The sequence below is a fragment of the Falco naumanni genome, chromosome 5, assembly GCF_017639655.2.
Source record: "Falco naumanni isolate bFalNau1 chromosome 5, bFalNau1.pat, whole genome shotgun sequence".
NCBI classification, from domain to species: domain Eukaryota; kingdom Metazoa; phylum Chordata; class Aves; order Falconiformes; family Falconidae; genus Falco; species Falco naumanni.
In genome coordinates this window covers 6,618,663-6,629,795 of record NC_054058.1, presented here as the reverse complement: position 1 = coordinate 6,629,795, position 11,133 = coordinate 6,618,663, and the positions used below count along the sequence as shown (strand labels likewise).

General features: G+C 48.9%; 1 protein-coding gene across 3 annotated transcripts in view; it reads left to right on the top strand.

Moving 5' to 3' along the window:
- The first annotated feature begins 9,704 nt into the window (after positions 1 to 9,704).
- GRAMD1C (GRAM domain containing 1C) overlaps positions 9,705 to 11,133 on the top strand; it is a 53,039-nt gene continuing 51,610 nt past the window's right edge. For 2 of the 3 annotated variants that reach the window (XM_040596790.1, XM_040596789.1), the window contains exon 1: positions 9,834 to 9,926. In XM_040596790.1, the coding sequence (XP_040452724.1) occupies positions 9,849 to 9,926 (78 nt within the window). In that variant the 5' untranslated portion in view covers positions 9,834 to 9,848. Of the gene's footprint in view, positions 9,790 to 9,833; positions 9,927 to 11,133 lie in introns of those variants that run through there. The other variant, XM_040596791.1, reaches the window with a different exon arrangement.

The window sequence follows — 11,133 nt, the reverse complement described above, 5'->3', positions numbered from 1 at the left end:
TGTCGTGTCTGACATGAAATCATGGGCTTCTACATGGGAAAGAGTGTATTGCACTATGGAGCTATTGATTTTTTTCATTCCTATGTAGGAAGCTGCTAAGCTTTCCAGAGATTTAGAGATAGGACAGCCCCATCTCCCTAGCAATCTCCCTTAACAGCTAGGTGCCATGGGATGGCAAAAGATGATGCCGCCTGAATTAATGGGACTCATACCTGTATGCTTTATTTTCAGATGGAAAAAAATACTCTGACAATTATAAGAAATTCACCAGTCTCCCTGTCTGCCTCCAAAGGAGACAGCACCAGAGGGCTGACAGAGCTCACTGAAGTCCTTCCTTTGATTTAGTGCTCTTTGGGACTGTTGCATGGCATAGATGGGATGATCCCATTTTCTTTGAGATACGAGCATGTTGGCAATCCGGGTTTGTTATTTTGGGGGACTGAAAGATGATTCAGGAAGAGCCTTTGGTCAGGTGAGCACAGTAGGATGGACTGTTACAGGGGCTATGGGGTACAGTGTGGAGAGCATCTGCCCTGGTAGCTTAAGAGTCTGTCAGAGTAGGAATGTCTCTTCAGAGAGAGGGAAACTGGCCGGGCAATGGCTCACAACTGATCTGATCAGGTATTAAGTGACTGCCTCATGCTCATGGTAGTCATTTTGCCATGTGACTCACCCAGAAAATATAATAAAAGAATTATTAAAAGCCCTTCAGTTTCATCTACGATAACAGTACAATCAGGCATTCACTACATATATCTATGTGGTTACATTTAAGCTTCACCAGAAAATTTGGATGTTTTGCTACCATATTCGCACACGGGATTCCAAGCGTTGGGCCGCCTGTTCCCAGGAGCAGGCGTTACCCCGTGCTGCCTAGCCTAATGGGTGCACATCCAGCAAAGCAACTGGAGCTCATAAGTAAAAGTCCCACTCCCTTCTCCTGCACACAGGGAGGCACCCTGTAGTTTCAATCCATTTGTAGATTATTCATTTTATCAGGAGAGTAATGAAGGTACTGTAGAACCATTACTTACCTTCAAAATATATATAATTTGCTTCCTGTAATGGACAAGTTAACAGAGTTAGCTAATTTATCTTTTTAATTTTAGGTAAGTTTTTGGACAGTCTGGAATTGTGGCACGTAACATTTCTTCATGAATTATATTTCTCATATTCTCTTGTCTCTTTAATTCAGGCATCATACAGAAAGGATATATTTCATCTTCTCAGGACCACAGAAAGGCAATTACACTGGCCAGGGCGCAGACTTGGCAAGGGTAACCTGCACTGCTGAGACTATGAGATCAAGCCAACAGGAGACCTCGTTAGACACATGACCAGGCCCTTGCAGGGGGCACGGTTTTCTTGCCTTGTTAATGCTACGGTTTAAACTGAGTAGTTTTATAAAAATTAGTAACGGAAGAAGTCAGGCTCAAAAGAGCAAAGGCTGAGTGAATCTCAGTGAGCTAGAAGCTTTAGTAATGAATAAAGGGGAAATGGCACTTGCATAATTTACTCTTGACACAGAAGGTGCTATTTTTTGTTAATTAAATAATAAGATAATAAACCTTCTGATGTGTTGATTTGTTGGGACTGGAATGTATTTAGCCTACATAAAAAGGAAAGCTGCTTTGACATTTCCAGCTGATAAAGGCAAAGCAAGTTATTTCCTTAGTATGCCTAGTGTCTATTTGTGATGCTAAGAAAACATAGCATGGCACTTTTAATGCTACTTTGATTTTAATGTGAAGTTAAGCAGAAATGATATAATGCGATCCTCCTGTTTATTGTGGGATTACTTATGTCATTCAGGTTAAGGAATGAATATGCAAGTTAGTGGGTTGCAGAGAAATAATGTCAAAAAGAAAAGGAGTGGGGAGCTGTTCCCTGAGATGCTGTCTTGACGTCTGTCACTCATGTGGGTTCTGCCAAACAGAGCTGTGAGCACAAGAGAACGTGTCGAACTGTATCATTCTTGGCACTGACTTTAATTTTAGTGATAATTCCTTCTTTTTTTTGGTTGTAAATGCCCCTCCTTATAATAATACCTGTGTGACTGTTTATAGAGGCAAGCCGATGAAAATTAGCTGGCCTAATGAAAATAATAAGAAATGCTATAGAGCAATTACACTCTGTGACACCAGGCGCTTACTGCTAGAGGTCAAACAGGCCAGCTTCCCTCTTTCTGCAAGTTTGTAGACCAGCTTTGGAGGAGAAAGAAGGAGAAAAGAAGTAAATAACATCAAATATTACCCAGAGCCCTCCTGATTCTGAGCTTTGTGCCATCTCCTGTCACCACCTTCCCATCTGGAAGTGTAACTTCACAGAAATAAATACCGTGGTCACTGGTTGTCACATTGAGGATCACCAGGGAGGCGTCCCCTTGGGACAAGTCTCCACTCATGAAAACCCTGGAGTTATTTGGCAAGATAGTCGTATTGCTTTCTAGCAGATCCATCTGCCCCTTTTCATCTTCTTTGTACCACCTCACCATCAGGTCAGTCAGGGAGGGACGTCGTGGACTATTAAAGTGACAATTTAAGACCACAGTTTCACCCTCTTTGGCTTTTTCCTTGGCTGGTGTTTGAGTCACCAAAAGGTGCCATGGCTCAGATGTTGTCGGCAACGAAGGCTGTGACATATGAGTTACAGCTGCATTCTCCTTGCTTGCACTTCCACCACTAGCACCAACATCTGTACCAGGGAAGAGAAAGAAAAGGAGGGTTGAGGGTCATAGGATGATAAACCTTCCAGCTGCTCCTGACCTCTAACCAGCACAAAGAATGGCTCCTGGGATTAGGACCTGAGGGTAGCCACTATTATCACAATAGGGATTTTTTTCCTAGTTCCTGTTTAGATTATGTTCGTGTGTACTGATGGTTGTTCCCTGACCCTCAGCTCCTTTCTACTGAAAATTAATGCCGTTGTCCAATGGCTTTGGGTGAAATTTAGAGTTCATTCAGCCACATTTCCACCCCAAAAAATCTCGAGGCCTGATGTCCCTGACTCAACCTTTTTTGAGGCAAAGCAAAAAACGCACGTACGCTTACACACACGCAGCTCTTTTCTGACAAGTACAGTGAATATGTGCGCACCCTAATGCAACTGCCTGCAGTCCAAAACATAATGTGAGCTTCTTAGGAGTTCTGGCATGCACTGAAGTTTCAGGATAGGAAATCTTGAAGTTGTGGGAAGAATCACCATTGCCAGAGGCTGAACCCCCGGAAGATCCTATCAGTGACCTGGGGGATGGCACGTTTGCATTCTGCAGGTATTGATACTGAGGGTGACATCTATTGTCTCTGAAAGGACCACATTGTCCTGCTACCCTTTGTTAGAAAAATATGCAAACATGTCTGTAGTAGAGATTTAAACCTGCCTTCTCTCACTCAGCCAGTAATCATAGTATCAAACAGCCTCGAGCTAAGAGTAGTGTGAGTGGATCTCATTTCTGGAAACAAGCCCAGGCTCAGAAGATGAGACAAATAGTTGCTGTCTCAAAAAGACGGAAGAATAAACTCTTAAATATAAGCCAACAGCTGTCACCAAGAAAGAGTTCAGACCCATTTTTTTAAAAGTTTCTTCTGTTGTTTTATTTTCTTCAAACGAAATCATCTCCCTTCATACTAGTCGGTGCCCTCTCAAGGACTGCAGACCATTCCATAGTGGAGGTCTTGATTTTCCATTGTCTTGAGTCTTTCATTGCCATCCAAAGGGTTGAAATGCTATTGTCTGCGTCTGGTAGAACTTCACAATGGCAACAGACTCCCTGTGCTCGGGGACAAATGTCTTAAGGCAATGGAAAACCGAACCCCCTGATGACTGGTTTGAGAGTTACTTGAATGGCTCCTCCAGGCAAGCTTGTACACAAAATCACAGTTATATTCATAGTTATTATTATTTATGACTCTTAGGGGAGTCACACTGACAATTTCTGTCAGGCAGCAGGGCCCTGTTGTTCTAGGTGCCTTATAAAAGGACAGGGTATAGAGCTTACAGTTTAATTATCAGATGAGAGGTAACTCATGGATGCAAAAATATAGAAATTACAAGCCAGCTATGAAACTAGGCAACAACAAAGCATGTGAAAAACCTTCAGAGCTGTTTGTTGTTCCATGCTTTTACCTCAAAGTGAAAATTTTGAACGTGTAACTGGAACACCAACCCATGGGAATTGGATACTTCAGAATTAGGTACTCAAATATTATCGTAGTTTTGGATCCAGTCCCCTAAAATGAATAGTCCTTATTAGAGATACTGGATGAGATATTATCCTCATGTTCATACATAATCTTACCAATGAGCCCACTGGAGCTTCTTGGGGGAACACGAGGTCCAGATTTTCCCTTTCAGTTAGAAAACAGTGTATCAATGCAGCAGTCATAAAAGCTGAAGTATCCTGACAAGGTACTTTGACAAGTATAGTTGAAATGCTTGACAAAGCTGGTGGTAGCTTGACATATTACAGCCTTTGTGCATCAAATATTCTGATGTGATGTATTTGGTTATCTGTTAAGAGTCAATTTTAGCAGTTTTGTCATGAGTACTCTTTTAAAATCTCTCTTCATTAACTATTATCTCCACTTTAGCTGAAGCAGTGTGTGCTACTGCTACCTTCTTTTCAAGGAATGGCCACAGAATTTCTTCTCCACAAGTATTCCAGCCTTACCATATGCACCTCCTCAACAAAATTATATTTTTTATTCCTTTTGGTGATGTAAAAGGTATCACTTTTACACAGCTACTTAGTGTCATAGAGAACATAACAGAGCAGGAACGATGTGCTTTGATGCTGCTTCTGTTTGTCATGAGTTTTATTTGCACCTCCTATCATGAAATAACTGGCCTTGTCATCTGTGTTATCTGACATCTTTGACTCAATACAAATCATGTAACTGAAAGCTAATTAGGAAAATCAAAACGCAAGAGGAGTAGGCTGTATTGTTTTGTCCCAGCTCTCTTTGGGGGTTTCACTGAGAAGCTCACAGCACAGCCTCTATTTTTCTTTCTTCCTTTCTTTCTTTCTTTTTCTTTTGCGTTGTTGCAAAACTGGAACATACTAGTTCACTGGCATTCAAATACACAATGCCCTTATCATATTGGCATCTGGGAGCATACCATGCCAAATGCCTTGTTGACTCTGCTTCTGTTCTTTATAAGTCAATCGCTTCATTAGCAGAGTGATGTGTAGGTCCCCTGCCTTGCAGGTTGGAGGGCTCAATCCCCAATGGAGGGGAATGCAAGGCTTTTTGGTGAAAGCACTTGAGCTAGACTGAGTACAGAGAAATACAGCATGGATGATCTTGTCTTGACCTGGAAAAATGATTAGATGATCTAATAGGTCATTGTCATATGAAGTCGGTAGTTCACGGCCAATTTTCAACCATGAGGGGGAAAAAAGCTCTCTGGGACTCCCTGTAATGTGACAAATGTGCTCCACATTTGGCAGTACTAATAGGGCACCTACTAAGCCATCATCCTCCCCTTTACGTAATCTGCAGGTTGATACTTTCCCATGTAAGGCCATACAGTTGGCTGTGAATGAGAAATACACAAGGCAGGCTAGAGGAGGTGGGGTGAGAAAAGGAAAGAATAAAACATACCTGCGCTCTCTCCCAGTCCTAGAGCCTCTAACTTACTCTTTGGTGCCTGGAGTAAACATGAGCAGCCCTGCAAGCTTCTCCTGCCAGCTGCCAACAGCACTAGGGAACTAAAATGGTGGTGGAGATCGGTGCAAATTTGACCTGTCTAGTTGAGTCTCCTCTCCTTTGTTCACACTCAATAGATGGAGGAGAGGTTGAGGGCAAATCAGGCTCCATTTCCAACCCACATAAAAATCCTCTTGTTCGACCTTTTAGATGGTTTGGGGGGCTTTAGAACTCAACTTCACACTCAGCTGATACCATGAGGGTGCTTTACAAGCTGTATCCAGCTCCCAGGCATCTATGTTTAAGTGATCAATGACTGCATGTTGCTCATCTCAATTTATACGACTTTTGCCCTGGGCTGAGGTTGGCTTTCACAAAAGGATATGAATAACTACCTTGTGACAATAACTGGTTGCTAATACATCAGAGAACCAAAATAGAAATGAAGCTTCTGGGCAATGATGATACACATCGTGAAAAAGGCAGGCAAACATACTTTTTCTGAACATTTCTATTAGCTAAACAGGAACGTATCTATAAAGAAAAGTATGTTTTAGTGCAGCGCACAACACCAGATACGGTTTTCCTGCATTCTGAAGAAGCCCTCAGTCGAAAGTTGCTGTTTGAAAAACAAGAATAAAACCCCTCAAGCCAAACTCTAGGAATAAGCTGTGTTTCTTCTAATTAAGGAAGGTGGTTTAGTACTCACCCACCAGCAAGAAGAAGAGGAATGAAGACACTGCAGATCTGTAGAGCTTCCCGATGTGCTGGCTCATAGTTGCTGAAGTATATGGCCTCACCGTCTCTCCCTCTGGTAGTACAGGCAAAAAAATGTGTGTTATTGCAACAGGACCTCACACTCTGCCCAGTGAATGTCACAGTTACTAAAGTTACCACAGCTTCAAGATCACAGTGCTCTGCCTGCTGCCTGGATGACAGCCACCTTTGAAGTAGCAATGACTTCCCGGGGGGCTGTTCTGGTCTCCCCCTGAGAAGATGCTGAAAATGTTCTGAGAGCAGAGGGAAGATAATACATTGTTTTTTCACTCTGGCCTTGTAAAAACCACAACTTTGGGCTGAGTACATAATATCCAGACACTCAAAAGGAGACCTCTCTTCTGCTGAACGCCTCCCTGATAGAGGTGAGAAGACAAAGAGAATTGGCTTCATTTTCTGAGCAGACAGACTCCTATCACCCTACTGCACCACTGCATGTGGCTATATGCACGCAGTGTTTATAGGTAAAAGGCATTTCTGAAAGTATTTTTTTTTCATTGCAGAACAAATCCTTTTTCACCAAAAGCTGATTACTTAGACTCCATTTAAGTAAAGCTTGTCTATGCCACCAGGGTGGATGGGGAAACTGCTGAAGCGGTTGGCTTGTCTGGAAAATGATATCCAGGTGTGCTCTGGAAGACGCCGGGTTAACACAAAGGTGCACACCCAGCACTGCTCTGTGGGAAGAGCTGCAGCAGCTCCAGACCCCCACCTGCAGCATTTACCCCTGCCAGCCGTGCTGCCGCTGTACCGAGCACACGCCACTCTCGCTAGCGGGCTGACACCTCTTCCCTCAGCCACAGGATTAGGCACTATGGCACACCTTATCTAACAATTTTGCCTATCTTTAAGACTCTTCAGATAATGAAATTGTACTTGAGAATCCAGTAGACTCAGTTCCATATCTGTTAAAACACATACAAAGCACAATTCAGCTGAGAGAGGCATGAGTCTTCCTGCTTTTCTTTGCATTTGAAAGCAAAAAGAAGCCCCAAAAAGTCCCCGCCACACCATAAGGAAATTTGTCATCGTGCTACTGTCATATGGCTTTCTTCTATATGTTTTAATAATTTCTGTGATCCACATCTTTGCATGCAGATGCTCTACAATAACTGCTTTAAGAAATCCCACACTTGACCTGCAAAACTCTGCTGACCAAACTTCAAGAGGAACAACCTGTAGCGACTGCCTGTTGCTCTAGCTTTGGTGTAGTGACACCTGTATCAGCAAAAGCAGGACAGGCTAGAGGGAGTATGGCTACAGGAACCTAAAAGGCAAATATTTCTTCTCTGAAATGGGTCAGGAGAGTGGGAAGACCTGGGATTACCAGGCAGGAATCACTCTGAAGTAAACTGGAGCAACTGAGACCAAGCACAGAGCAACATAGCACTTCAGTAGAAAGCTGGAAGGTAGATCATGGATGGGGGTCTTCTGAAGTCTGAGGGTCTTCTGAAGTTTGGTCTACTGCCAAAGTGTTAGTGAGCAAAACCAGAATATCTATGAAAAGAAAAAGATAGAGGAGTCAAAAACAATCAGGAGTTTGAGGAGGGAATAACCAGTAGAGTCAAAGGCATCTGGCAGATCAAGAGGAACTGGGACTGAGCTACTGGCTTAGAGTACTGGCCGTGACCGCGTGTCAGGGAAGTCAGCATGGGAAGATGGAGCTGGACCAAAGGCATTCCAAACAGTGTCTGATTTAAACCCAAGTATGTGGTGTGTTTCTAAAAAAACTTCAAGCGTGTTGTGATGAACCTACCACCATTGTTCCTGCAAATGCTGTTCGTGTTCATTTCATCCTGTAATAGCAACTCTCTTGTGAATCTTCCATTAACTGGGACGTGCCTGAGCAAAACTGTCAGGTCAGCCAGCTCTTAACCGAGGGAATACAAAGGGGTTTTAGCGTTGCTGGCAGCCACCAGTTGAACATAAATCTTCTCCCACTTGGATAACCCAGTATGGTTCAGAGGGAATCTCAATTTTTGGACAAAAGGAAAAGTATACTGGTCTCCTGAGTGTTGTTGAGAAAAGCCTGAAAAATTTGAGTTTCAGAGGTCCAAATCAAGAAAGCAAGCAACCAAAATGAAATAAAACACATGTTATTTTTTACACTTTATTGTAAATTTTGGGGAATCGATGTCAGCAGCGTTAAAGCTGCACTGTCTGGGCCAACAGCTGGGAGGGGACATCAGCCACTGGGACTTCTGGCACCTTGGCTGATGTGTCAGCAGGCAGGTGTCACAGGGTCCAGGGATGTTCCTTCAGGGAGAGCCTCAGCCCACTGTCTGAGGCAGCGGTGCAGAAAAGGGGCGGCAGGAAGAACCAGCGTTATGCCAGGCTGCTCTCCTCGCCCCCACCCCCTTGGCTATCCACCCACCCATCCATCCACCTGTCCATCCACCCGTCCATCCACCCATCCACCCATCCACCCACCCGTCCGTCCCTTTTCATTGCCTGCCAGCCAGCCAGGTGGAATTTTTTTTTTCCAGCAGCTCTTCTCTTTTCCTGCAAGGTGACCTGACGGCACAGATGTGCAAGCCACCATCGCTCTGGTTGTGTCCCCTGATCCGAGGGACGCCGTTTGATGCCCTCTCACTTGCAGCCCAGCTTGCCAAACCTCTGGGCGCTCGCAGCTCGGGGCAGACACCCCCGGCGCCGCTCAGGAGAGCCTGCGTTCCCTCGGACGTGTCCCCCACCATTTACTTCCCTTATTTCACGCCCCGGCGGCCGGCCCCCCCGCAGCGGCAGGGCGGCGCACAGCCGGCTGCCCCGCCAGCACCCGGGCAGGGACGCGGGGCCTGGCCCCGGGCAGCCGCTCAGGCCGCAGGTGGCCGCGCCGGCGGCGCTGGCGGGCGATCGGCCGGGACCGGGGCGCCCGGGGCCCTTCCCCTCTCCCCCCCTGGAGCGGCCTCTCGGCGCCTTTTTCCGCTGAGCCCCAGACCCCCCTGGGCCGGGTGAGGAGCCGCTGTTGCTGCCCGGACGCTGGTTAAGCGACTGCCGGGGCTGCGCGCCAGGGGAGGGCGGCGGGTCCCTCGGGAGGGAGGCGGTGAGCGCCGCCGCCCCCCGGCTCCCCGCAGCCGGGAGTCCGTCCTGCTACAGCCCTCAAACTTCCCACCGGCCCTGAGGCTTCGTAGTTAACCCTTGCGGAAGCCGCTGAGGGGTTTCTGGAGCGGGCCGAGGAGGGGGATCAGAAGCGCCGCGGCCGTCCCCGTCCCCCCTGCCGGCTTCCCCTCCTCAAGAACGGCGCCGTTCGCTCCTGGCAACCGCCTCGGGTCCGCGGCCCGGCCGGCGCCTGCCCCTTTAAATGGCGGCCGCGGCCCCGCCGTGGCAGTTAGCGGGCGCCGCGCCGCCCTCGCCCCCCTCCATGGTAAGCGTCGCGGTCAGCGCGCTCCCCGCCGGCCCTCGCCCGCCCCTCCGGCCGGCTCCATGCCCCCGGCCGCTGCCCCGCCGCGGCCCGCCGCCGCGCTGTCCCCCGGGCGAGCCGGCCGGCGGCGGGCTGCCCAGGTAGGTGCGGAGGGCGGGAGCCCCGCGCCTTCCCCCGGGGGACGGGACGGGCGGGCCGAGGCTGCGGGGCTGCCCCCGCGGGTAGCGCCGGGAAGCGCCGCCCGGGGGTGCGGGGCCGCCGCGCTCCGCTCCGCCGCCGCCACCACCGCCCACCTCCCGGAAAGTTTTTGGGGCGAGGCGGGCGGGGGCGGCGGCGGCCCTCGGGGCCCGCGGAGAGCCGGTGCCGTGGGCCCCCGGTAAGGAGGCGCGGCGGCGGGCGTCCCGCGGGGTTGCTGCGGCCCCCGGAGGGAGGGTCTGGGCTCCGGGGGGCCGGGAGCCGCCGGGGGAGAGACCGGGCCGAGCTGCGGGACAGCACTCGGGGTTGCTGTGGCAGCCGCCGCGCTCCGGCGGTGGGGGGGGGTCGGGAGCGGCACCCCCGTGGCGTTTGCGGGTCTGTGCGGGCAGGCGGGGTGCGGGGCTCGGGGAGGCCGTGTGTTCGCGGAGAGCCGCCGCAGGGCAGCCCTGCGCCCGCGCCACGTAGCCTGGGGTGCCTCTGCCCTCCCCCCCGGAGCGGACCCGGCCTGGGCCGCGGGCCGGGCGGGGTGCGGGGGAGCGCCGGCGGGGTGTGCGCAGCCCCGTCCGGCCGTGGGCCTGTGTGCGTGCGCCAGCGTCGGCTTGGTTTTGAGTCGGTTTAGTCTGGAAATTTCGGTCTCGAAACCCGCTTTCGTCTCTTATGGATGGATCCGGTAGTACCGCCGGTGTCAGCTCTTGGTTAGGGCCCCGCACGGGTTTGGTGCCAGTTTGCTAGGTGGCTTGGGGCAGGTTGCTGTGGCTCGGTTTCCCTCTGTGGGGACAGACGGACTTCCCAAGTGAATATTGCTATCGAGAGCGCTGTGGACAACAGCTTATCTTTAAAACAAGTGATGCAAATAGACCTATTCGCTTCTGAAGTGTTGCGCTTTTATTTATGTATTTCAAAATGCACAATTGACAGCGCAGCTAATATTACGTAGAAATATTTGATGTATCTGTATTGTAATAATCTGTGTCAGTCCTCTGGTACATGCTGCACCTCCATGACCTTTCTCAAGTTTTGAAAGGTCCCGCAGATTCTAGAGACGTGCTGCGTGTCCTGCGCTGAATGTCTCATGTCAGTGTTACTCCAGCTCTAAATGCCTGCGCGGCTTTGATGTGCAAGTTGAGGGGCTGCTGTGGAAGTAAAATACTC